The sequence below is a fragment of the Myotis daubentonii genome, chromosome 13 (genome assembly GCF_963259705.1).
Source record: "Myotis daubentonii chromosome 13, mMyoDau2.1, whole genome shotgun sequence".
Classification (NCBI taxonomy): Eukaryota; Metazoa; Chordata; class Mammalia; order Chiroptera; family Vespertilionidae; genus Myotis; species Myotis daubentonii.
The window spans coordinates 40743788-40771519 of NC_081852.1; the positions used below are offsets into that span (position 1 = coordinate 40743788).

The window sequence follows — 27732 nt, forward strand, 5'->3', positions numbered from 1 at the left end:
CTCCCCCTTTCTCTCACATGTCTCTTCTCCCTTTTGGAGACCTACATCACGTTGGCTTATATTTCCCAGAAAAGGAAGGACCCCATTCTCAGAACATGTCCTACTCCAACTATGCTTCTCTCAAAATTGACTTCTCTTGTGTACCATTTCCTCTCTCCCTGCATTTAATTTCCTCTATCTTTTTTTTATATAGTTTATTGATTTTTTAACAGAGAGGAAGGGAGAGGGATAGAGAGTTAGAAACATCGATGAGAGAGAAACATCGATCAGCTGCCTCCTGCACACCCCCCACTGGGGATGTGCCAGCAACCAAGGTACATGCCCTTGACCGGAATCGAACCCGGGACCCTTGAGTCTGCAGACTGACACTCTATCCACTGAGCCAAACCAGTTAGGGCAAATTTCCTCTATCTTTTTGTGTGTGGGCAAGCAAGGGGTGTTGGGGAGAACACTAACATGGTGATGGCTCTCTCTTCCCCTCCTGGCTGTCCACACATTTTAGAACAGATTCCCCAAGGACCATGCCTTAGGTAGCAGAGAGAGGTATCTGGAGAACACAAAATACCTCAAAATTTCCTTTTCTTCATTTATCTATTTAATTACTCAATTATTTTAAAAAATATTTTAAGCATCTACTATGTGTCAGGGTTGAAACAATAACACTTACTCAGTCCTTGCTATATGAGAGAGGCATTGTTAATTCCATTTTATATACCGGGAAACAGAGGTCCAGAGAAATGATGTCACTCATCCAAGGGAGCACAGCAGTGAGCTACAGAACTGCAATCAAACCTTGGAGGCTGCCACCTAAATGATAAGCCGTTTCCAGTGAATGTTCACTGTTGGGCTTGTGGCAGCTCATACTCAGGTCTCCGCACCTCGGCAGGCAGCCACAGGGTGGTTAAGCCCACAGCCATTCTGCTGGATTAAACAGAACAGGGGTGAAGGGATGAGCAGGAGCAGCAGAGAACCCCAGGCCTGGGTACTGACCACTTACATGCATTGTAGCTTTGTGGCTCCTGGAGTGGAATTCCAGAATGTTCCATCAAGTTCGATTCTGCATCTGCACATCTATACTCTGTGTGGGATCCATCATCAGCTCAAACAAAGCTTCAGCTCAGAGAAGAGCCCCTCCAAGCTCACTGGGATGGGGGTCTGCTGGATTAGGGGCTTATGAACCTTGTGAGCTGAACTCTCTCCCTTCACCATGCTGGGCCCTAGAGGATACTTCCTGTTCTGGAGGGCTGTCCTCAGGATGAGATAAGAGCATGACCACCCCACCACAGTGTTCCTGAATGCAGAGGTCTTTACTTATATACATCCGAGTGTCATTGCCAGAAGCCGGGCTGGCCTGCCTTGATTGACTTCTGGAGGCCTAGAGCAGACGTTCCTGGCCTTCAGGACTGCATAGGTCAGGATAATTCTTTCTATTATAAATCTCAGTAAGTCACTTAGGATTGTCAATTTTTTTTACATACGATTTTTTTTTTTTTAATGATGGCCACAAACATTCTGCTCTAAAAGAAAAAGAAATTTAACAAAAAACGCCAGACATAATCTTGCAATTAAAAGTGGGTGTATTTAGCCTCGTGATAAATTATGTGGTCTATACTTTCCCCAATGTCACTTTAGACTAGTGGAGACTAAAGCAAGGACTGGCCTCTGGGAACCATTGCTGGAGATTGTGTGTGGTCTAAAGGTGTGTGGTCTACAGGTATGTGGTTCATAGGTGTGTGGTTCATAGGTGCCCTGGGCAGTGGGAGATGGGCTAAACTAGATCATGGGGCAGTCATGTGCACTGGGGGAACTGAAGAAAAAAACAGAAAAGTCATGTCCCAGAAAAAAATTTTAGTACCCATTACAAAACAGTGTGTGAACCATGACCCCCTAATTTGTAAAATACCCGTATGCCTAAGATAGCCTCAGACACACAGAAAAAAATAAAATAAAAATAACACTGGGAAGCTATACACCAAAATCTGATGGAAGAATAACGGTTATGTTTATTTTCTCTGAGTTATTTCTTGCATTTTCCAAATCTTCCTGTTTTGTAATCAGAAACATAGAACCAATAAAGTAGAAAAAAAGTGATGCAAGAGGAATCATGCAACACACTGTGTAAGACCTTCGCCCGTGGTCTCCCCGGGACAGGCAGGATTTCGATGAAGCCACATCTTGGACTGAAGAGAGCTCACTGGGCTTGTGCTGGCGTCACTAGCCTCCTGTCTTTGCGTATCGAGGGCTGGGGCTGGTGTCTGGCGTGTGGTGCAAGCGCTGTTGCCATGTGTTGAGTGGACTGCTTCCTGTATTAGGCTGGTCAGTGTGACTCCTGGACAAGAGGAGACCACAGAGAAAAGCTGCCCCTGAAGTAGAAATGGACCAGCCCTATACCGATTTCCATTCTGAGTTTAAAAATTTGTATTCAAAGGCTTTGATTGCACCTGTCTTTGGAAAAACGGGACAAAGTGATCGCTAAGATCCCTTTTATGAGTTTAAGCTCCTGTCTTGGCGGCGATCTGGCTGACGTTTAAATAAGACCATCTTTAAAACAACAGGGTTTGGAGAGAATGGGTCTTCCATTGATCAGGCGTCTTGGTGACAGGCAAAAGGAGCTAATTCTGAGCAAGTAAAGCAGGAAAGAAATGCATTGGAAATGCTCCTGCAAATTCCCAGTTTGGCCAGGAAGACTAGAGCCACTAAGAAAATGGGTGGTGTGTTTTTTTACCAAGCTGTAGGGACCACTGCTTGAGCCCTGCCTCCTGTCCAGGCCTCAGTTTTCTTGTGATTCTGAGTCAACAGGTTCACCATGGAGATTAAGCACTTGGCCAGGAGCCAGGTGGCCTGGTTTCAGATCTCAGTTCCCAGAACCTCAGGGAAAGTCCATGTCATCTCTATGCTCTGTCTCCACATCTGTAAAATAAGGATAATACAGGTACCAACTTGCACTCGTTACCTTTTGCTGTGAAACAAATTACCCCAAATGTAGTGTTTTAAAACAGCAATTAACATTGACTGTCTCTCAGTGCCTGTCGGACAGGAGTAGCCTAGCTGGGTGGTTCTCAAGAGGTTCAGTCTGATGGGGACTAGGTCTGCAGTCGTCTGAAGGCTCAGTTGGGGCTGGAAGATTGTTTGCAAGGTGGCTCACCCATGTGGCCGGCAAGCTGGCGTTAGCAGCTGGCAGGAGCCTCCGTTTCTTCGTCAGTGGGCTGTTTGGGTGTCCTCAGAACAGGGTGGTTACCCCCCCCCCCTTAGAACAAGCGATACCTGAGAGAGAGCCAGGCAGAAGCTGTGTCCTGTGTGCGACCTGGCTTGTCACATCGCATCATTTCTGCTACATTCACTCCTTAGAGGAAAGTAAGTCCAGCCCTCGAGCAAGGGGATGAGGCTTGGGCTCCACCCTTTGAAGGGAGGAGTGTCCAGCTCCATTTCCTACCCACCACACTACCTCACAGGGCTCTTATGAGGATTAAATGAGTTAACACAAGCGCTTAAACCAGAGCCTGAAATGTGGTAATTAGCACGTGTTTGATTGCTATTATTATTATCATTATTATTGCTGCTATTACTATTACTGTTATTATTCTTCCCCACCTTGCTAGTCCTCCTGGTCCTCATTGTTTCTTCTCCCCAAAGTTACCTCAGAGGTGGGGGTTGATCCCTCCTTAAATTATTGGTTCCTAAAACCCCTTCAGGGAAGCAGGGGCTGTTGTTGTTGTTGTTAATCCTCACCCGAGGGTATTTTTCCATTGGTTTTTAGAGAGAGTGGAAGGGAGAGGAAGAGACAGAGAAACACTGATGTGAGAGAGAGAAACATCAATTGGTTGCCTCCCTCACGTGCCCCAATCAGGGTGGGGGATTGAGCCTGCAACTGAGGTATGTGCCCTTGATCGGAATCGAACTCAGGACCCTTCAATCTGCAGGCTGACGCTCTATCCACCGAGGGAAACTGGCTAGGGTAAAGCAGAGGCTTTTTTAGGACTGGCCCCACCTTATTTATCTGCCTCAGGAAACCAAGGTAAGTCACACTAGGGCTCCAACCGAGGCGGACAGGCCTGGCCACCAGCCCCTCTTTGCACATCGTAGTCCTCACAGTTGCTACAAGGCTGACCCTTGCTCTCCTCTCTTCATCTCAGACAACATACCCGCCACAGTGAGCTGAGGAAATTCCCCAGGCAAGTGATTGGCTTGGGGACACACTCTTGCCCAGTCGGCACCCCGGTGTGATGGGGCATGGGGTTGGGCTTTGAAGGCAGAAACCACCAGCAAGTGAGCCAAAGAGCCAGTGAGATGGGCCCTGGCTGCCACAAGCCCACAACCCACCACGAGGCAGAGCCACAGACACCCACCTGCGGGGTCACCCGGGGCTGAAACCCAGCCAAACCCCTGCTGCCAAGCCCGAGACTATGCTGCATCCACCCCGAGAAAGGACTGCCTTTTCCTAACTGTCTGCTCAGGGTGGCTCTTTGTCTAATGTAAATAAAGCATTGCGTATGCTAGCTGTGGCCCGGCTGCCCCATCTCATTTTGAGATCCCTGCCCTGGGCCCCTCCTAAGTGAATACTTCACAAGCAGGTGGCTGATCACTCGTTCCACTTGGGTTTAGCTTTCTCATTGCCCAGTTTCGACTTGGGTTTCTTTCTTTTGGCTGGTAGACCGGCTGTGGACAGTCGAGATGACCAGCCTGAGGCACATGGAAGCGCTTGCCCTTCCCCACTGTTGCAAGTGCTGGAACTCCGCCCAGTGGCTTGTCTGCCTGGGAACTCTGGCCCTCCTTGAAGAAGGAGCACAGCAAGCTTCTCCGAGCACAACTTGGCCCTCCTTTACCCCCTGGCCTGGTTGAGGGGGTTACTTGGCTGTGAATGCTCAGGGCAACTGGGGGAGTGGGGTGTAGTGGGGACCATCCTTGACAAGATGGAGCAGAGGTGCAAGGAGATATTCTGATCTCTGCAAGGACTAGATAGATAGATGATAAATACATGATAGAGAATAGATAGATATGTAGATTAGATGATAGATAGATAGATAGATAGATGACAGATAGATAGATAATAGGTGGTAGAGGATGGATAGATAGATAAATAGATGGTAGAGGATAGATAGATAGATGATAGATTATAGAAAATAAATATATAGATTAGATGTTAGATAGATAGATAGATAGATAGATAGATAGATGACAGATGGTAGAGGATAGATAGATAGATGATAGATTATAGAAAATAAATATATAGATTAGATGTTAGATAGATAGATAGGTAGATGATAGATGGTAGAGGATAGATAGATAGGTAGATGATAGAAGATAGACTACTCACAGAGAGGTTTGAAGAGAAGCAATGGGCCAGTAAGCATTTGCATACAAACTTTATAAAAATTTTCTAGAGGAAAAGTAAAAACACACACCACAAAAACAATAAAAAATAGACACAGAAAAGTCCCCAGCTCCTGTTTGGTTAAAAATATAAAATAAACAGGCACAGGAGTCACCCCTCCTTGGGACCTTCCCTTTAGCTCAGAACTACGCTGTCTATATTTACACTTGGTGGGTCCTTGTTTCCATTCCTACCATTTTATCTAAGAGTGGAGAGGCAAAGGAGCATGACAATAATAGAAATTAATGACCATGAGCAATAAATACCACACTCACCAGGGCTCTGCCTGTGGTTTCCTGCCGTCTTGTCTCCAAAGAACACGTGAGGTCGGTCTACCCTGATGACTCCAGGCCCAGCCCCATGGACCAAGGGGATTTGATAACTGGGCACACCTGGGCCCACAGCACGCTCTGAGCCCACCGTGGGCTGGTTAAAGGGGCAGAGAGTTTTCAGTGTAACCTCTACCAGAAAAAATGATAACATTTCTGGCTTTTTGCCACTTGGTGGGACTTCACGACAGAGAATGACAGTAAGAGATAAAGTTTGGTGAGGTCCCAAGAGTACAAGATTTCTCACCCTCAGCCCTATCGGCATTTGGGGCAATTCTTTATTGGGGGGCTGTCCTGTGTATTAGGAGGTTCAGCGGCGGCCCTGGCCTCTCCCCTACCCACTGGGTGCCAGCAGCAACTCCCCAGTTGTAACAATCAAAAATGTGTCCAAATATTACCAAATATCTCTGCAGTGTGTGAGTGTGTGAGTGTGTGAGTGTGTGTGTGTGTGTGTGTGCGCGCGTGTGTGCGCAAAATCTCCCCCAAGAAGTTCTGCTCTGGTGGTTAAGAGCAAGGGACACTGGGGTGTGACTGCCTAGAGGTGAATCCCAGTGTCTGCAACTTGCAGGAGCACTGAATGAGTTAATAAACAGATAGTCAGACCATATAGTCTGTCCTCCAAACCCGGGCAATTTGAGAGTGAAAGGGAGTTCTAACAATTTCAAAACCTGAGACTGTCTTTGCAAACGGGTATGTGTGGTTGGTCCATAAGACGATATAGTGTTGAGCATCGAGCCTGACCTGGTGTCTGCTCGATGACCACTGTGCTATGTGCTCTACATGCAGGAACTTCATTTAACCCACCCCGCAAAAAGATCTTATGAGGCTGGTATTATTATTATTATTATTGCCTTTCTATATATGGAAAGACTGAAGAACTAGAAGCTAAAGTTCAAGGTCACATGGTGAGTTGTGCAGCCAAGATTCGTATCCTGACAGGTGGGTTTCCAAACCTGTGTTCTTAACCACTGTGCCCACATGTGCTCAGTGCTCAGGGAAACAGCGCTCCCCGATATCCGTGGGACCCCACATGAAGTGCTAGCTCTAGGTCACTCACAGTTTCAACATTAAATCCACTCACAAAGCTGGGTGCTCAGGGTTCATTGTGATTAAAAGCAGATACATGAAAATCACTGTGGAGCAGGAAATGTGGGTGGCAGTGCCCAATCTCATTCCCAGTTTTGTAGAGCTCAACAGGTGCACCATCCCATTAGGAAGTCACTGGGATTATCTAAGAATGAAACAAAAATGTAATTTTTCCATTCATATTTATTATTTACCCGGATGCCTACTAAGTTGTTAGGACATAAAGTCTTGCTAAGTCATTTGGAACCAGCTGCCTAACAAATGGAGCTGTTGGTATTTTTTTGGCCTAGGGGTGCCATGAAGGCGATGGAAAGGAGAACGCTTGGGAACCTCTGCACTCACCCTTTTCCCATTGGGAGGACCCTGGAGGGTAGTGATGGAGAAGTCCTAGCCCAGAGCCCTCACCCTGGTTATCCACTCTGGGGAAACCTTTCTGTCCCCATGTCACTTCAGCCTGGGATAATGGAATTCTCTCTCTTCCTCTCTCTCTCTCTCTCTCTCTCTCTCCTCTCACACACACAGCTTTCCTTTCCCTCACACAAAACTATTGTCCTCTGACCCCAGTCAGGCAACGCCCCTTTCCATCTGAGTTCCCTTAACTTCAATCTTTTGCCACTTTTCAACTGTGTCAGGAAGCGAACTGGTTATTTTACAACTTGAGGTTAGTCAAGCTTCAAATGGAACATCTCCCATTGACATGCAAACGGCCCCTCAGGTCAGAGGTCACATTGTCAACTCAGACCCATATGACACAGTAATAAGCAGACCCACAAATGCACCCCTCCCCTCAGAAAGCACTGAGACTGCCACACTGGATCCTTCGTAAATACACAGAGACACTCACAAGACAGAAGGGCAAGTGGGAGAGGCCTGGCAGTGTGGCTAAGGGGAGAGGGGGTGATGGCGTGGGTGGTGAGGAAGTTGGCACTGTTAGGGCCACAAGTGCACTTTACACTCTCTAACTGCCTGACTTACTATAACAGAAAACTACAGGCCTGGGCGTGGTGGGAATGTGTGGGGCAGAGGAGGGGACATGGCTTTTTATTACTAACCAGGGGCCTCCTTGGACAAGTCACTGCTTTCTGTGCCATAGTTTCCTCATCTCTGAGGGGGTTTGATTTCTCCTTGCTTGTCAAACTGGGGTGCCTGCGGCATGTTCACAGCCTGTGTGTGCACCTGAGAGCACTGGGATGTCCTTCTGGGATGTCAAGTTTATTCAAGATCACTCTTTTTCCTCGAAGGCATTTTATACCATTGCTCAGAATGCAAAATTTACGTGCATTTTCATTTCAGAAGCTAATAATTGATGACACTTCCCAGGCAATTACTGCGTGGTTAGTGCTGCGTTAATCTCTTTATATGATCCTCATAATTACCCAATCAGATGTCTTATTCTTCCCATTTTGTGGATTAAAAAACTGGGGCACAGGGAGATGAAACACCCCCCTAAGTCACACGTTATTAAGCAATGGTAAAAAAAAAAAAAATTCTCCCCCTATCACCTCCCCCCAGATCTGGATCCATTGCAAGGTGCTTTGGAATTTACCCCCTCAAACCCCTGCGGCTTCTTTGGTGAAGCCGGAACAGCGCAGGCCGAAATGACTTCCAAAGTCCTGCTCCGACCGACCTACACTCCTGGATCAATTTTAGCTAAATCGGAGGATGAAGGGATTCAGCGCACCGGGTGCCACTGGAGTATGGGAGAGGCTGGAGAGGTCTCCGGGGTTCTGAGGGTTCCCTAGGTGGGGTTTCTCAGCCCGTGGGGCGCTCCCAAACCTGCCGGTGGACGTGAAATCCCTTTCTAGACGACCACCTTCCGGCCCAGCTGGACGTTCCAGCCGCGGTGTGTTCCCAGCCCGGCACTTCCTCGTTCCCGCGCGCCCGGGCTCGGCTGCTACGCCCAGCGCCGGCGCTCCTCGGTCGGGAGGAGGTCAGAGGGGAGGTGTCGCAACCGCCTCCCTCCCTCTTCCCAGCCTTGGCGCGCAGTCACCTCCCAGATGAGCGCGCTCGCAGACAGCTGCGGGCCGCCGGCCGCCGGGCATGTCCCTTGATTGCGCGCTGGCGGCGGGCACTGGGCCCCCGCGCATCCTGGAGCCGGACAACCGAACACGCTTCTCCTTCTTCTCCGAAGTCAAGGGCGACCACCGGCTGGTGCTGAGCGCCGTGGAGACCGTCGTGCTGGCGCTCATCTTTGCGGTGTCGCTGCTGGGCAACGTGGGTGCCTTGGTGCTGGTGGCGCGCCGACGGCGCCGCGGCACCACCGCCTGCCTGGTGCTCAACCTCTTCTGCGCCGACCTTCTCTTCACCAGCGCCATCCCGCTCGTGCTGGCCGTGCGCTGGACCGAGGCCTGGATGCTGGGCCCGGTCGCCTGCCATCTGCTCCTCTACGTGATGACCCTGAGCGGCAGCGTCACCATCCTCACGCTGGCGGCCGTCAGCCTGGAGCGCGTGGTGTGCATCGTGCGCCTGCAGCGCGGGGTGCGGGGCCCCGGCCCGAGGGCTCGGGCGGCGCTGCTCGCGCTCATCTGGGGCTACTCGGCGCTCGCCGCGCTGCCGCTCTGCGTCTTCTTCCACGTCCTCCCACAGCGGCTTCCGGGCTCCGAGCAGGTGAGCCGGGCAGCTGTCGGGGCGGGCGGGCGGGCGGGGATCCGACGGGAACGGTCGCCTGGGATGCAGGTGAACAGCAGCGAGAAGAGGCCATTGGCTGCGCTGAACCACTGTGTCCGACACCGTGCCCGGCGCTATGGAGTTTATCCCTTAAATTTCACTGCAACCGTGCGATGTGGGTCCCGTAAACGCCCACCAAAATGCTGCAAGTGGGGTCCCCCAAATGCCTGTAATATGCACCGACTCTTCATTGCAAAATTAATGAAATAACGGGGGCTTAACGGCCAGCAGACGGAACGTGGGGGATTCGGAGTGGTTAATCGCATCCTGCTAAATTCTGCTCGCTCGCCGGGCGCGACAGTACTCATCACACCTCCTCCACGGACGAGCTTGCTGGGGCACCTGCCCTCAGCGCGAGGAGGAGCTGGGGTCGCGCTCAGCAGGTTCCGTGCGAGCCGGCACGGGCCCTGCTTGGAGGTGGGCAGGTGCGTGTGGATGGGCCGGGGAGGAAGGGACTGAGAGACCTAGACACCCCAGAACCAATACGGCCTCCAGGGGGCGGGTTGTGGTTTCTCCTCCCGGAGCCTCAGTTTTTCCAACTGCAAGACGGAAGGATGAGATTAGCCCGCGGGAGCTTACCCTGGGCACCCCGGGTGATGGGTGGTTTCAGAATATCTTGGGCGCCCGGAATGTCCCGCAGGTCCCAGAGGCTGGGCCCATGAGCTTTATCGGGGCGCCACGACCCCCAGTTGTCATGGGGATCGTGGGGGTGGGGTGGGTCCACTATCTAAAAACAGTTCCGCGGGCCGCTCATGACATTGGCTCTGGTCCGCTCCAGTCCGCGCCCCAGAATCGCGGGCGCGGGTCTGTTTGCGACGCTAGCCTGCTGGGCCCCGCAGGGTATGCGAGCCGCGAGTCACTCAGGGACGCCCGACTTGAGCGCGGGCTGGGGAGGACAGTGGTCGGCGGTTCCGGCGGCCGTCCCCTGTGTGTGAGTCTTCCTGCGCCTTGCGAGGGCGGGCAGGGGAAGGACTCAGGTTTGTGCACCTTACCAAAAGGCGGCTCAGCCTGCCCGGGCTGCTGCGGCTGTGTTCTTCCCCCTCCTTCTTCCTCCAGAGGTCGCTCCCCCCGAAAGCTCAGCCCTGGCCCGAGGAGGGAGGGTGGGCAACCCGGAGCCAGCCTGACACAAACCACAGCCCCAAAGAGGGGCGCGTGCAGTGGCCAGAGGGGTGGGGTGGGCAGGCAGGGAGGCTGGGTTGGGGAGGGGAGGGTGTGTGAGGAGAAGGCTTTGCGTCTTGGACCAATGCCTCCCTGGGTGTCTCTTTCTGAGCCTGGACACAGAGGTGGGCTTCTCTGGGGGTTCCCCTGACCTGTCTGTCACCCAGGCCGTTTGCTGGGGTTGGGGAGAAGTCGGCATCCTGTGTAAGCAGTGTCTTTTTAACACAGCCCTAAAAGTCCCTTTCCTAATAGTTGCTGTCTTGCGTGGAATACATTGTGGGGTTTTGCTTGTTCGGTTTGTTTTGTGACCAACAGGCAGGAACTGTCTCAGGCCTGTGGCACTTGATGGAAGAATATGTGAGCCTGTGGCATGTCTCTTTAAGTGGGGCGGGGAAAGCTGGGATTAGCTGACCTGGTGGGTGCCACTGGCCTGGGGAGACCAAGGGCCCTAGCTTCATGGGCAGCTGGTCCTCCTCTGCCCAGATACACTAAGAACCCAGGTGGCCACACAGATGCTCTCAAGTAAGTGGTAGGCCAGGCCTCACCCCAGACCAATTGGATCAGCTTGGAGCTGGGGTTCCACCATCAGTCTTTTGATTTTTTTTTTAAGTAATTCTGTCACTGAGTTAGTGCTTCTGTATTTTTAACAGAACTTGAGGGATTTCTCCCCATTTTTTTTTTACAGAAATAAATGGCAAATCAGGGAATTAAGGATAGAGCTTAAGGGGAACTTATGTTTCTAGATGTGTATCTTGTGCCTCTCCCTTTACAATTGTTTTAGGTACACGCCTACTTAACTGTCAAATAACAAAAAAATGAGGCTCTTGTTGCCTCTAGGCCAAAAGCCCAGACTACAACTGCTTGCCAACATGGACACCGCAGTTGTCTTCTGTGTCTTTCCGCTCTGTATTTTACCCCTGGGTGGGGGTGGGGGGCACCTGGATGTGGTCAAAGTCCTCTGCATTCCGCTTCCAGAATGACTAGAATTCCGTGCAAGGCGCTCCCGTGGAGATCTGTGTGGGTGGCCTTCCCTCGTTCCCCTTGGGCAGGGCACACAGACCCCTCTGATTTTAATTCGAAAACAACTCCTTGGTCTTCAGAGCCTTAGGAGAGGGATTTGGGCAAAGCCACAGGGAGAGAGTGGGTTCTCACAGCACCGCAGGAGATTGGAGGACAGGTGAGTTGGCTACAGGAGCCCTGTTCCCGGAAATTAGTAGAGGTGGGGGGAGGGAGCATGTAATGAGAATTCCACAGTCCTTTCCAGCTCTCCATCCTCTTTGTCTTTTCCCCTTTGTGTTATGCCTCCCTCCCCCAACCCCCTGCCCCCATCCTTGCACCTGCCAGAAAGCCAACAAACAGAAAAAACCCTCGTTCCTCCAAGGCTGTGCCCTGAGCGTGCAGGAAACATCTCTTTTTATAGGTGAGCAAACAGGCCCAGTGGTTTAAGAAGTAAGTTAAAAAGAGTGAGAAATGGAGGGACAAAAGGGAGTGTGGCCATTAAAAAAAGAGAGACAGAGAAGGATCTGGTCTAGACTGAACTAAGTCTCATATTAAAATCAGCACAGGCTTGTTTTCTCAGTCCCCTACTGCCCATTCCTGGCTGTAGGTTTGGCCTGCCACCTCCCACTTGGACATGAAATATGGAGGTTGTGGATGGAGAACATTTCCTACCCAAACCACAGGCACAGAGAATGAACTAACTGACCTTGAGCACAAGCTGGCGCTCTGCCCTCAAGGAGCACTGGCCAGGGGGCTTTCTGCTTACCTGGACCCCCAACCCCCAGCCCCACCAAATCAGAAACGTGATTCCCTTTGCCAATCTGGGCAGTGGGTGCCCAGCAGTCCAGGGTAACCCAGCAGTTCAGGGTGACTTCCCTGAAGGGAGCATGAAATAATGGACATTTCAGGAAATGCTGCACAATTTGGTATGACGAATGTGGGCTTTGGAGTCAAATGTTGTGAATGTGAATCGTATCTCTGCCATTTAGGAGCTGTGTGACAGGGGCAAGCGAGTGGTCCTGATCTCTCTACCTCGCCTTCCTCATTTGCAAAATGGGCCTGATAACAGATTCTCACTTTCTAGGATTGTTATGGGAACTAATATTCAGTAAGTGGGCCAACATCTGGCACAGACACGGTTAAGCGCTCAAAAATTACCAGCTATTCTTAGTTTCCTTATCTGTGGTTAGAAATATTTTAAACAGTCTTTAAACAGTGTAATTCTTCTGATTGCCGTAAAATAATAGACTGCCATTTTAAGAGGGTGGACACATCCTAGTAACTCAGACATTTCATCCAGGTCAGCTCAGCCTGTACCAACGGCATTCCTGCCCGTGTGTGCCGTGGCCCCGGTGGGGCGATGACCCTCACCGGCAGCTGGGGAGGACTGTCCACCCTGGCCAGAATGTGCAGCCCATTTATTCTACAAACATTTGCTGAGCACCTCTCCCCCTGCCCTCACCCTGGGTTACATGCCCAAGACACTCTCAGCCTCTTCAAGGAAGTGCATTTTTTGAGCATGCAGATGGTCCCAGACCCTGGCAGAATTCAGTCCCATGAGTAGGTGTTCTTGTGTTTATTTCCTGGAGGAAGAAATGCCTAAAATCATAAAGCAGGTAAGAGATGGAACTGGAATTTAGCCGGGGTCAGTCTGTTCCTCCTGGTGTCATTTTCATGAGTTCATACTTGGCAGCCTTGGTCCCACTGCCCACCCTGCCTGGATTTAATATGAGGCCAGCAATGCCATCGTGTCTCTATTGAGTGTGGGTTTGGCTCAGGAAACAGTTTGCTTGCCTTTGTTAACATTAGAGGATGCTTTTAAGATAAAAAGACAGTAAGTCTATCATTTGCATTGGTATTTTCTGTCTTTTCTGTTGGGAAGCTGATAGGAGAGGAGATGTGCAAGTAGGATTTGAAGTTCCTTAAAATGACCTTGAAGTCTTACATTTTTTGTTTGAAGAGGTGGGACAGGAAGGATGATTTATGAAGTGATCCCCAGAGTGTTCCAGAAGAGTCTTTAGAGCCCTAGCCAAGTAGCTTAGTTGGTTGAAGCATAGTCCTATATGCCATGGTTGCAGGTTCAATCTTCAGTCAGGGCACATACAAAAATCAACCAATGAATGCATAGATAAGTGGAACAACAAATTGATCTCTCTCTCTCTCAAAATCAATTTAAAAATACTTAAAAAAAAGTATCAGAAGAATCATTAGAGAAGCTTATAGGGAACAGCTGGAATCAGGTGGCATTTGCCTGTAGGTCAACCAGTGTGGGGAGAAGGCAGCGTTTGAGCAGGGCCTGTGGAAAGATGTCCCTATTCACAGGGGCAAGAATGATACCCAGCGGAGTGTGAAGAGGAGAGGCCGGTAGCCAGACAAGGATGTCGGGGGCTGAAGGAACATTGCCGGCACAGGAAATAGCCCATAGTGAGCAAGAGATTGTGCCAGGAGGGTTGGCAGGGGCCAGCTGGAGAAGGGCCAGGTACACCCCTTCAGGGAGAGATGGCCTGGTCTGGGTGGGGTGGCCAGTTAGAATGAGATCTGTGGGTGGGTGGGATAGCTGTGAGGTGGAACTCGGAGGTTCCCTCTGAGCGGGGAGGCAGAAGGCAGAAGGCAGAAGGCTAGTACTCAGGTTCCTGGCAGCTTGGGGAATGGCAGCTCCATGTGGAGTCAGTGACTCCAGGAGGTGGAAGCTTTTGGAAGTGGGAGGTGGGAGGCTTGATGTGCCTGTGAGGCATCCTGCAGAGATGTCCTCGGGGTAGTGGGGTGAGTCTGGGGTTCAGAAGAAGACTGGCTGAAAGGACTAGATTTCAGCAGCATCTGCAAAAAGAAGCCATGGAAATGAATGAGTGTGTTAGGGAGGGAGGGGTGGAGGTTGGGCTGGGAGGATGCAAGTCACGTTTAACCACATGTGCCTGGTCTCCTGCCTTCATCCCTTCTGGTCCTGACACTGAGCTCCAGCTTCTCCATCCTCCGGAAACCCCATCCTGTCAGACACAGCTGACACAAACGTCCAGGATGCAGCTTTGCCAGGTGACTCCACTCTCCTGTCACCTGTAGATTGCTGGGCGCTTCCAGCTCAATGCCCTGCATTGAAGTTTCCTAGGGCCTCTCCCTCCCTGACTGCAGAGACCAAGCCCACGCTCACCGTGGCCTCACCGTGGCTCAGCCACCATGGCTTGGGTCAGTAAGTGGTTGAACAAACAAATTGAAGGACACGTGTTGACTCAGCCAGCTTTACTTCTGTAGCTCAGTAACAAAGCAGGCCTAGCACTTTGGGTTTTCAAATTTCCTTTTTAAAATCAGGAAACATTTCGAACATGCAGAGGATATTATAACGCTCCTGCCCCCACCTTCGAGATTTGACTCGCAGCCAAACTCCTGTGAGTCACAGCCTGGGAGAGAATACCTAGAATCAAAACGATTTACGTCAAATAGACTTTCCCATAGAAACACAATTATAACATCGAGTTAGAGCTGTGACTGTGGGCCTGCTGCTTGCTGATTTTTTTTTTTTTAATTTTTAAAATGAAATTAAACACTGCATTTAACCAAGGATGCCTTGGGGTGAGGTTCTTGTTTTCCCAGTTTTGCTAATTGTTAGGCACGTGGGGCTTTCTGCCCTGGTGACTTCCTGTGCCTGGCCCATCGTCCTTGTTTTGCTCATGTCTGACTGTCTACCACAGCTGGTCTTAGCTCTTTAGGGAAAATATATGATTCACCAGGACTGCATCATTAGTGTTATATTATTTGAGGAGTATGTTTCTAAGCCTTAGTTTCCTCCTCTGTGTAATTCAAAAAATAGTAATAATACATCTCCGTAAGGTTGTTGTGAACACCCAATGAGATAATGTAAGTGTTACCTGGTGCGGACTAAGTGCTTTGTTGATACTGACTTGGCCAGTGATGGCGAACCTCTGACATGCATGTCAGAGGTGACACGCGAACTCATTTTTTTGGTTGATTTTTCTTTGTTAAATGCATTTAAATATATAAAATAAATATCAAAAATATAAGTCTTTGTTTTACTATGGTTGCAAATATCAAAAAATTTCTATATGTGACACGGCACCAGTGTTAAGTTAGGGTTTTTCAAAATGCTGACACGCCGAGCTCAAAAGGTTCGCCATCACTGGACTAGGAGAAGAAGGGCCTATCTGACAGTATTTTGAGTTTGACCACCTAATTATGATACATGTTGAGAAATGATAAAAACTTTGCCTTTGCCTAGTATAGCATTTAGTAATTATTGAATGAATGAATGAATGAATGAATGAATGGTGCTATGAATGATAATATTTCTTCTGGACAGTGGTTAAGATGCCTTGTTCACCAGAAATCAATAATACGGTCCTTTTACACAAATATACTTTTCAAAACCTATGTCACGTGTTTGGAAGAGCAACTTGTTTCCTGAACAGTTTTGTTCCTATAGTGAAGCAGGCACAGGATATTTGTGTTTGGGAGGAGGGATGGGTAGATGATAGATAGATAGATAGATAGATAGATAGATAGATAGATAGATAGATAGGAATCTTCATTGGCCTACTTATTCACCAGAGGACACTGTTGAAGCATCTCTTGACTATTCAGTAACGTCCCTGCTGTTTGGGGGTCTGTATTAATGCTAAATGTTTGAATTCAACACAACACAGTGGCAGCAGCACGGTCACGCCTGCAGGTTCTTTAGCCACATTCCAGTGGTCGCCACTTGAACTGATGGAGACTTGTGCTTGCGTCTTGCTCTGGGGCTGCCGTGTGCTCCACTGGGGAGAGGCCCCCCCGGACAGAACTCCCGAGTCTGGGCACCAGCATTGCCCTGGCGTCAGCCATGCCCTTCTCTGATGCAGCATGACACTTGTGGACGTTTGCACAGCCTTTAAATGAACCCTATGCCTTAATGTGGACCCTGTTGCCTTGAGCACTGGTCTTGGAGTCATGCCTGGGAACTAACTCTGGCTCTTACCAGCCTGTGACCCTGAGGCCCGGTTGCCTCCCCTGGAGAACGGGAATAATAATTATAGTTATGGTGAGGTCAGAGGCAAATGATTGGTAAGTGGGGTTGTGTGGGCCGTGGAAGAGATTCTGGGAGTTCTTGTCAGTTGTGTGGTAGTGTAACTAACACAACAGTGTTACAGTGCCAGGTAAACCCCCAGCTGGAATGAGCGTAAGGCAAGTAAGAAGCCAGCATTTAAATGACCTTCTCTTCCTTCTTGTGACTAGGAAATTCTGATTTGCACACTGGTTTGGCCCAGCATCGCCGGAGAAATCTCCTGGGATGTGTCCTTTGTCACCCTGAACTTCTTGGTGCCAGGACTGCTCATTGTGATCAGCTACTCCAAAATTTTACAGGTACGTGTGCTTCCGGCCCGCAGCTGCCCTGCACTCAGGTGGCGTCTTAGCATTTCTGGGTTAGACGTTACCTTAGCCAGAAGTTACCAATTCTGGCTCACTGCTGAGATCTACGCCTCCTGCAAAAAGAAAAGTTATACCTTTATGATGGCTATTATTTGTCACTAATCACTAAATACAAGTTTATTACAAAAAATTAAAGAAATATGGAAATGGGTAACATACAAACTGAAAATCTATGCTACCCCGGTTGTGAATTCATTGTATGTTTTTCCAAGTTATTTACATATAGACATAGTTTTATTCTATGTATGTGATAAACCATATAAAATGATCAAATATCAACTATTTTTCAGATTTGAGATACTACTATCTGTTTCTTAACTTTCTTTTTTCGCTTAACACTCTGTCATAACGTCTTCCCGTATCAGATCCTTTATCTCTGCCTCATTATTTTTAACGGCTTGACGATCTTCTGTCATACAGCTGTGACATAATTTATTTTATGGGCTTTAGGACTGTGTCCTTGTTTCCCTACCACACACAGCAATGTAGTGAGAGGGCACACGCTTTTAAAATGTTTTATTGACGCATAATCTACACACAGAAAAGCACACCCAGCATACACACCCAGCCTGCAAACTGACCCCACTCCCGGAGCAGCTTCCAGAAACAGCACGACAGACAGCACCTTCCCCAGCTCCCACCACTCTCCTTCCACCCGCTGCCCTAGCCCCCAGCCCCGGAAATGTGCCTTTCCAAAGCCGCTGACACAGGCCCTGGCCTCTGCCTTCGGAGCAAGCATGTAGGGGTGTAAAAAGACCTGCCAGCCTGTTTACATGTATGTGCTGGCCCAGGCCAATCATGTGTATGTGTGTTCGTGCCTGTTTGAGAAGGTTTACTGCAAAGCCTTTGAGTCCTCTCAGAGGTTTACAGTTGTCCGATCTTGGTTTTACAGCATATTATGGGTCAACTGGCACACAGGGATATTGAAGTGGGGCCCTATAGGTCCTGCTTACTGTCTGGCCACTTTTATGGCTCTTTGTTTGTAGCTGAGATCTGTCACCGTTTAGATGCTCAAAACCCAAAGCCAGCCGCACCTCCATCTGAGTCTGCTAGTCCTGGGTCCCGTGGTATCCCCTGGACTCTCCTCCATCAGTGGACTTCTGACCCTCCTTCAAATGACCCCTTCTGGGGCTTTTCAAGGGCATGAGGTCAGTTCAGGCCTAGAGTTAAGGTCTGTAAGGTGCCTGCTACAGTGCCTAGCATGTGTAAGTGCTATGTGGTACATGTTTGCTGTTACTGTTATGTTAAAAGAAGTGAGGGGATAAGGAAAAGAAATGAAAAATATATAGAGATGTAGAAATAATTTTAAATTATTTTTAAAAATTATTTAACAAATATTTATGTAGTGTTTATAGTGTGTTAGGAACTAACTCATTCAATACTGCTAAGAATGACAGATGAGGAAACCAAGGTACAGAGAGGTTAAGTAACTTGCCCGAGGCCACACAGCTCATAAGCAGCAATATCAAAATGCAAGGTCGCCTGGCTCCAGAATTCCTTAGAAGCCAAGAGGACTCTGGTCTTCTCCTTTCACACATGTCTCCTACTTCTCAGCTGCCAAGAGGGAAGACTGGCTTATTCTAAGAAAAGGTTTCCTACTCACCCCTTCATTCCTTCATTGTTTTCTCAGGTGAGGGCCCAACTGGAACATTCTAGGAGACCCCAGGAGCCCTGATGAGTTGGGGGATGTGTAAAGAAAGTGAGGGGATCTAATCATATCTTCGCCCCATCACTCAGGGCACCATTTCACAACTGTGAGTCGTGATAGATATTCTGTTTCATCCAGGAGCTGTCCTAGGGTCTGTGATAGGAAGGCTGGCCTTGGGTTTATATGCAAAGTCTCTGAAAACTGATGAATTGGATAGGAGACGCCTCCTTAAGGTTCTATGTGATCTGGCCCCTGCCTGCCCCTCTCACCTCACCTTCTCCCCTCTGTTGTGTCCATGTTGGCTTTGGGGCTATTCTTCCCATGTGCCAGCACATTGCTGCCTCAGAGCCATTGCATCTGCCTCCTTTGCTCCTAGATCTCTCATCCCCAAATTCCTGCATGGGCCATTCCTCCCCTTCAGTTAGGTCTCCATTCAAAAGGCTGCCCCCCACAGAGACTCCCCGTAGTTCTCCAGTTCTCGTTATTTACTTCTTCTCAAAGCACTTACAACCCCATCCATCATATTCCTTTTATATGTATCTATTTGTATGTCATCTGTCTTTCCCATTGGAATGCGAGCTCCATGAGGGCAGCCTTTGTTTGCTGTTATAGCCCCATGCTTAGAACAGGGGCCTGGCTCATCCCTTGTTAGTGCTCAATGAACACTCACTGAGTGAGTAAGGCACTGATAGGGCCAACAGGACCTTCTCCTCATGGGCAGTGGGAAAATCACTGGTTGAAGAGTCTGAAGACCCGGGTGCTAGTCCAAGCCTTATTTCTGTGAGGCCTTAGGCAAGTCACTCCGTTTTCTCTGGAGCTAAATGGGCCCCAGGGGATTGTTTAGCACAACACAATGAGAGCAGATAATGATAATGTTTTGAAAATCACAATGTTAATGCAAATATAAGACTTTAAAAAAAAATTACTTCTCGCTTACTAGCAAAACGGTTGCCCATTTTCCGGGGGGGGACTATAACATGTGTCCTCACTTTGCACCTGTGGGTTTGCCAGGCTGGTAACTTGGAAGCAGGTGAGTTGCCGCCAGGTGGATGGAGGGTCTGGGCAGGATACCTCTGAAGACATCCATACGCAGAGACACCGAACCAGCTTTTCTGCTGAGTTTTTCTGTCAAGAGTATAACTCAGTAAAGACAACTGAATGTCAGTGTTAATTAGCCGCCTTCATAGAGACACAATTAGCCAATCGTGTGGAGCCATGGACACAAAGCTACACCACGTACCCCTTTCTCGCCAGCCCTACCTTCACCTGTCACTACTGACTAACTCAGGTTCCATCTCTAGGCCTGAGAAGTGCCCCTTACAGATCGCCCTGATCTTTTGTTCCTCTAAAGCAGGGTTCCCCCTAATGCACTCTCTAGAACTCCATGGGATGTTAGATATTAGGAAGGGTTCCATGATCAAACGAGTTTGGGAAATGCTAAGCTAATCAAAGTTACGTGGATTTCTTGGCTGCAGGACTTCTCAGAGTCTTTACTATGTGAATGTACTTTGGGAACCACCAGCACAGGGTCAGAGGAGGCAGCATGGCTGAACCTGACAGCAGGACTCTACTCCCCACAGAGCATCTCTCTGGGCTGGCGCTCCACGCGTCTCCTTTGGGAAACTGCTCTAAAGGCCCCACCCTCATTGCTGGTTCTGCCCTGGTCAGGATTGAGAGCAGACGTCACCTGGGCTCTTCCCGTCTTATCTGCCCTTCTGCCTGCCCTGCTTCCTTTCACTCATGACTCAGCCAGGCTATACATCTTCAGTGGCTTTTTCCAGTCAACAGTTTCCCAGGGAAATAGTCTCCCAGCCACTCCCAAGTACCTTCGATCGGGCTGTCCATGTTAGCTGTTGGGGCTTGGTTTATATTGTCACCCAGCAACCATTGCCATGGCAAGGTGAGACGCTTCTACCCTTTGTTTGTATGTTTCTTGTTCCTCCTCCCCATTCCCTACTACACACTAACGTGGAAGTGCAGGGTAGATAGGGTGCCCTTGCTTTTTGCTATATATCCAGCACCTATAAGAGTGCTTGGCACATAGAAGGGGCTCAATAAATGTTTATTGCGTGGGAGTGAGTCTGTGGCTTAAAGCTGGAAAATGCTTTTCTATCTCAGAGCTTACCTGAGAAACAAAACGTTTCAGCTGAACGTGAAGGTGCTGGGAAGTGAACACGCATGACCCTCATTCCCCACGTCTGACTCTCATTCCCCACGTCTGACCCTCATTCCCCACGTCTGACTCTCATTCCCCACGTCTGACCCTCATTCCCCACGTCTGACCCTCATTCCCCACGTCTGACCCTCATTCCCCAGCTCTGAGGCCTGTTTGCTATGGAAAGGGAGATGGACCTTCTGGAAGGATGGAGGCTATTGTCTGATGATTCTAATTAGGAAGTTGCTGATTGACCAAGCAGCCCCCAAGGAGACCCAGCGCTCAAGGACCTGAGCCGTGTCGGTGGGGAGCAACCTCTCCCAGCACCCACCTGTCAGCAACCATGGTCTGGGGGAGTGGCTAAGGGTCTGAGGTGGAGAGAAGGGTCCCTCACAGCCTTCAGATGAAGGTGGCGAGTCTCAAACAATTTATCAGGTGACTCCTCAAGCCCTGCCGGTGTGGCTCAGTGGTTGAGCATTGACCTATGAACCAGGAGGTCACGGTTCAATTTCTGGTCAGGGCACATGCTCCGGTTTCGGGCTTGATCCCCAGTGGGGGCGGTGTAGGAGGCAGCCAATCAATGATTCTCTCTCAGCATTGATGTTTCTCTCTCTCTCCCTTCCTCTCTGAAATCAATAAAAAAAATATATATTTTTTTTAAAGTGACTCCTCAAAGGTCTGGGAGAAAGTTCAAGTCTGTTGTCCCAGATCAGTAGTTGTCGTGCTTTAGTGGGGAGACTCATCTGGGGAGCTTATGAAAGTGTAGATTTCTAGGCTTTCCTCAGACCCACAGAAGCAGTGTGTGTGAAAGCAGCCCAACCAGGTGCATTTTATCAAGGGCCAGGCGACTGATGCAGGTGGCTGTGGACCCCATTCCCGGCGCTGTCCTCTCTCCCTGCAGCAGTGCCCAGTGAGGAACTCCCCCCACCCAGGTCCACACTCCCACTTGATCCCCAGGCTTTGTGCAAGTCACTTCACTGCTCAGACCCTCGTCTCTGTTCCTAGATGGGGTTATGATAGAACATACCCCATGGGCTTGTTTTAAGGATTGAAGTTAATCCTCAGAAGTGAATTGAGCATTTAGTTTCAAAGCACATCAAGCATTCTGCCCAATGCCAGGGACACTGACAGCCCTGGGTAGCAGTTGACTAGTCTTGTCATCTAATGTGGGGAAGAGAGAAGAGGAGGAGCCACCTTTCATTATAATGGGCCCATTTTCCTCCTCACTCCCCAGAAGTTGCAGAAACTGCCCAGAAGGAAATAGTAGCAGCAGTCAGTTCTAAAAAAAGACGCAACCACGTAGCTACTTGGCTCATGAGTCAGTCCAATTTGTCTGTCTGTCTGCTCACAGTCATTGTCAGGCACAGAAGCCACAGGGCAGCCCGGCACCCAGGGAGCTGGGGTTCAGAGGCAGGAATGACGCTCCAGCAGCTGTCATTCAGCGTATGTGGCAGGTGCCATGTGACTGCCTGAAACGAAGCACCGCTGGTGCCGAGCAGACGAACCGGGAAGCCTTCCTTCTCAGAGCTCCTGGCATTGGAGCTTGGAGTTACAGGCTGGGCAGAGGCTTTCCACTGATGGAGACAGTAGAGAGCGGGAAGGAACTAGTTTAAGAGCATGGGCTGGGTTTGAAGCCTAGCTCTGCAAGTGCTGGGTGCTGTTGGGCAAGTTGTTTAATCTCTTTTAGCCTTGGTTTCCTCATCTGTAAAATGGGGACCCTCAAAGTACATATGTCACAGAACTGCTGGGGGAATTTAAAGGGATAAACCAAAAATAAATAAATAAAATAAAAATAAAGAGATAAACCAAGTGATATGTACAGGGCCTGGCACATAAGTGCTCAATCAGGATGAACCTTCATCACCATCATTCATTCCAGAAAATGTCTAAGACACAGTACCAGGGACTTCATCCTTCTTGGCAGGCAATGTGGGCAGCACGAGCGATGAGGCTGCTTTTGGATCATTCCTTATGTGTCCACCAGGCTGCACATAGGACTAGAGTGACACCCCTACTCAGCGGTGGTGGCATTTCCCCTGCAGCCCTCCCACCTGCCAACCTGCCCAGCGGTTACTCTCCTAGGTCTGTTGGCCCAGGTAGCCTCAGCTTAAGCAGCTTTCACCTGCACACACATTCTAACTTGATTCTACGCAGCAGCTTCCAGACCTGGGTGTGCCAATGTGACCTCAGGCATGCGAGCCTGAGGTGGTGGGTTATGTCTCCTGAGCAGCCCCACCCTGCGGAACAGGCAGAGGCGGGGAGGGCTGAAGAGGATGGCAGCCCCTCTGGAGCCTTTTATGATGTGGCTCGTCTTTATCTCAACTAAGCTGGGTTTGCACAGATGGGGACTTTGACCAGGTATCACCAGTGGAGTCACCCTCAACAAGTTACTCGAATTGCCTGGGCTTCATTATCCTCATCTCTGCAGCTGAAATAATGATAGTACCAATCTACAGAGCAGCTGTAAAGATGAAACGCGACAATTTATAAATATAAATGCACAGTACAGTGCCTGGCACACAGGGAGCCCTCCCCGAGGCCCAGCGAGCCTGATTCCCTCTGTTCTTGAGGTTGGGATGTGGGTGGGGAAGAGAGGGCTCTGTTCACTCAGCATCTGCTGCCCTGGTCTCCGGCACCAAGAGGCGGACCTAAGCTACTGCACAGAAGCCACAAGCAATTGCATTTAATCATAAAACACACACAGCTACTCTTTAATGAGCTAGTAACAGGTATTCTAAGCAGACTATTTTAAGCCATTGTGACCTTTCAGTTAAAATTGCCCAAACTGTGAATTACGCTAATTGCTTGCAAATTGCTTCCCCTCTTGAGATTCCAGAATCTTAGTGGAATGGGCCTAGGCAGGCCTGCTAATGAGATTTGTGGCCATTAATGTCTCCAGTCATGTAAGCACCCACTGGGTGGCTATAGCAGGACACGGGGCCAGACTAAGCAAATGGGAGTTAGCAAGGACCATGCATGTGACCAACACATTCTAAATTTGACCTCTTCCTTGGGGACAGAGGTCGCAGGCTGGAACAAAGCATGTCAAGCTAACATGTACAGTGCCCCATCGCATCCTGTGCTAGCTAGGCACCAGTTTGTCCCCTGTTCACCATCACAAGTCTTTGTCCCTCTCACCCCCAAAACTCTGGGTACCATTAAAGCTGAGCAAGTGATAGGGGACAGGGGGCCTTCTGCCCTCTGGCTGTGCTTAAAGGACAACTGGAATTAGGCATCAAGGCAGGATGCTGAATGTATCTCCAGGGCGGCCTGCACCTGAGCACTGGACTCTTCCCAGCCACCAGGGAGGCCAGACTCCTCCGCCCCCCGCCCCCCCGCCCCCACCCCGAGCCTGCCCACCACCCCGGGCCTGGGAGACACACTTCACTACTCAAAGTCTGGCCCTCGGACCAGCAGCAGCTGCACAGGAGCTCATGAGACACGCCGAAGCTCAGCCCCACCCCAGACTCCTTTGGCATCGTCCTGTTTAAGTTTGTACTTCAGCACATGTTGCTTTTGTGCATACAATACTTTGCTCTTTCAAAAAAAGAGACAGTAGGGAAGTTGTGTGTCTCAGTCCTGGACTGTCATCACAAAATACCGCAGACTGCGTGGCTTATAAACAATAGGAATTGATTTCTCACCACTCCAGAGCCTGGAAGTGGGAAATCAGGGCGCCAGCATGGGGTCCTGGTGAGAGCCTCCCTCAGGCTGCAGACTGCCCGCCTCGCACCATGTCTTCCCACAGCAGCAGTGTCCAGGGAATGCTCTTGGGCCTCTTTTCTAATGTTTTAACTCAAAATATTTTAAATTACAGTTGATATTGAGTATTAATTTGTTTTTCAGGTATGCAGCATAGTGGTTAGATATTTATATGTCTTACCTGATGATCCCTCAGATAATCTTCCACCCACCTGGCACCTCCATGGTTATTACAACATCACTGTATTGACTACATCCCCATGACTATTCTATAACTGCCAATGAATGAAAATTAATCCCTTCATCTCTCTCTCTCTCTTTTTTTTAGTAGAATATTTCTAAGGAGTGTTCTCAGTTTATCAGAAGAGGAGAATCGATTCTTTTCTTTTTTTATTGATTTCAGAGAGGAAGGGAGAGATAGAAACATCAATGATGAGAATCATTGATCAGCTGCCTCCTGCACGCCCCCTACTGGGGATCGAGCCCACAACTCAGGCATGTGCCCTTGACCAGAATTGAACCTGGGACCCATCAGTCTGCAGGCAGATGCTCTATCAACTGAGCCAAACCAGCTAGGGCCCTTCATCTCTTCCTTAAGGGCACTAATCCCACTCAGCAGGGCTTCCTCCCTATGACCTAATCACCTCGCAAAGGCCCCACCTCCTAATAGCATCGCCTTGGAGGTTAGGTTTTAACAAATACATCTGGGAGAAGGACACACTCAGCCCAAAGCCCTGCGCTTCTGTTCTCACCTCCCTCTTCTACCCCATCCAATGCAGGCCTTTCTCTTCCCCTCTCCACTCTATCTACAAGTGGATGATTTCCTGCCTTTTTTCTCAGGAGGCCACCCAGGCACCCCATTTCTTCAGCACACCTAAGGGTGGACCAACCTCACCTAAGGGTGGACCAACCTCACCTAAGGGTGGACCAACCTCTCCTAAGGTTGGACCAACCTCACCTAAGGGTGGACCAACCTCTCCTAAGGGTGGACCAACCTCTCCTAAGGGTGGACCAACCTCTCCTAAGGGTGCGCTCTCCGCACGAAATAGTCCCAGTGCAGCGGGGGCAGCAGATTCCAACTCTGGCGCCCTGTGCTCCTCGTGACCCAAATCTCCCTGCTGTCACCTGCGGTGACTGTGGCTCGGCTTCTTGTGTCCCCGCAGATCACCAAGGCGTCGCGCCGGAGGCTGACGGTGAGCCTGGCGTACTCGGAGAGCCACCAGATCCGCGTGTCGCAGCAGGACTTCCGGCTCTTCCGCACCCTCTTCCTGCTCATGATCTCCTTCTTCATCATGTGGAGCCCCATCATCATCACCATCCTGCTCATCCTGATCCAGAACTTCAAGCAGGACCTGGTCATCTGGCCGTCCCTCTTCTTCTGGGTGGTGGCCTTCACGTTCGCCAACGCGGCCCTGAACCCCATCCTCTACAACATGTCCCTGTTCAGGAACGAATGGAGGAAAATTTTCCGGGGCATCTTCTTCCCAGACAAGGGAGCCATGTTTACAGACACGTCTCTCAGGAGAAATGACCTGTCCATCATTTCCACATAGTTAATTTTTCTCTAGAGGCAGCGTGGGTCCCTCTGGTGAGCCACTGGTGTGTCTTCGAAGGGAGTGCATCTCCAGGACCCTCACACCAGGGTGCCCTGCTTTAGGAAGATGTAACCTATGCAAATACGTTCAGGGCACCAGTAAATTAAGGGGAGATCCTTCAGCGAAAGCATTGTATCCTTTATAAAAGGATTTGTTATGGGTTTCTTGAAATATGAACTTTTTCAGTGTGTTTGTCGTATGATTGAATAAATTTTTATTTATACCTGTTCAACAATCACATCTCCTGCATATAAAGCCACACCTGGCTGGTTTCTGAAGTGAATCTTGCAACTGGTCCCGGACTCAGATTTCTCTGAAGGGCCACAGCCACTCTAGGTCCCTCCCCTGGACTCGCAAGGCCTCAGGATCCTTCATTAATGTCGATAATGCTTGAGGAATTTCCCAGGACAACCAAAGGTGACTTTTTTATTTATTTATAAGAAATGCAATGGACCCCTTTAGGAGATTGGGTGTCATGAAATCAGAAGATACAGGATAACTCCAATGTTTGGAGGCCAGAGGAGCGGGGGAGAATGATCATAGGACATACTTTGGGAAGATGGAGCAAGCACGATTTATTGATGGATGAGATGTACAATGTGAGGGAAAGAGAGGATGCAAGGGTGACTTCTAGATTTGTAGACTGATGCTGGTTGGATAGTGGGCCAACCAACAACAAGGGGGGAAGCCTGGGGGGTGGGAGAGCCAAGGATTTTATTTGAGGCTTGTGTAAGTGTGAAATCCAGTGAGATCCAAATGGAGAGTAGGTCGTTGGATGCCAGGTTGTGGAGTGTGGGCCTGAAGATGCAATGGGGCGAGTCATCAGATCGTGTTTACAGGCCTAAGCTTTTAGGAATTATTCCTGGGAGAGAAGAGAAAGAAGAAACCAGAGCCAAACAGAACCATGGGACATGCCATCACATGGAAGTTGGGCCCATGCTTGGAATGCGCAGTAGCTTGGGGCCTGGTACATAGTAGGTGCTCAACACGGCTTTGTTGTCAAGTACACCAGCAGCAGTAGTTCCATTGCTTGTGGAGTTTCTTGAATAGCTTCTTCTGAAGTAGGTCTTATGGTGCTCGAGGACAAGAGGACAGGGATTTTCTGTTCATCTTTAGTTAATAGACTTGATGAATTAAAACTATTTTGAAGTGATGTGTGGCTATCTTATGGGTCTCTGGGTTGTCAAACTGAGGCTGAAGGGCCTGGCTCTGACGATCTGCTGCTCTGTGTCATGACAGGTAGGCCTTTCCCATACATGGTCACCTGTTTCCTCCTTCCTTGGTGGGAGGACAAGCACACTGGGGTGGGGGACCCAGGAGCCTCCCATGGGTCCTTGATATGCCAGCACCCAGGCAGAGATCTCTGCACACAGGGGAAAGAGGTGTCCTTCCCCACCTGACACATTTCATAGCTGTCAGCCGTGCCTGGCCAGTGTTTGCACAGCTCCTACGTGCTCTAATTGAATCCTCACTGCATCCCATCAGGCAGATACTGTTTCCCCGTGTTTCACAAGAGAAAAGTGAGGCTCAAAAAAGCCATGTAATCAGCTCAAATCACACAGCTACTATGTCAGAACTGGACTTTGACTTAAAGACTCTGGCACCAA

General features: G+C 49.5%; 1 protein-coding gene and 1 long non-coding RNA gene across 2 annotated transcripts; one reads left to right on the forward strand and one right to left on the reverse strand.

Annotated features, from left to right (window-relative positions):
• Positions 1–1978: 1978 nt before the first annotated feature.
• Positions 1979–8767, reverse strand: LOC132215014 (uncharacterized). The gene is made up of 3 exons (XR_009448390.1): positions 8563–8767; positions 6782–6931; positions 1979–2910 (listed from the first exon to the last, which is right to left on the reverse strand). It is a non-coding gene; the product is annotated as an uncharacterized LOC132215014 (long non-coding RNA).
• Positions 8765–26360, forward strand: FFAR4 (free fatty acid receptor 4). Its single transcript, XM_059662871.1, has 3 exons — positions 8765–9393; positions 16831–16959; positions 25694–26360. Exons 1-3 carry the CDS (start codon positions 8827–8829, stop codon positions 26081–26083), a joined length of 1086 nt encoding a protein of 361 aa, XP_059518854.1. The 5' UTR covers positions 8765–8826; the 3' UTR covers positions 26084–26360.
• Positions 26361–27732: the final 1372 nt, after the last annotated feature.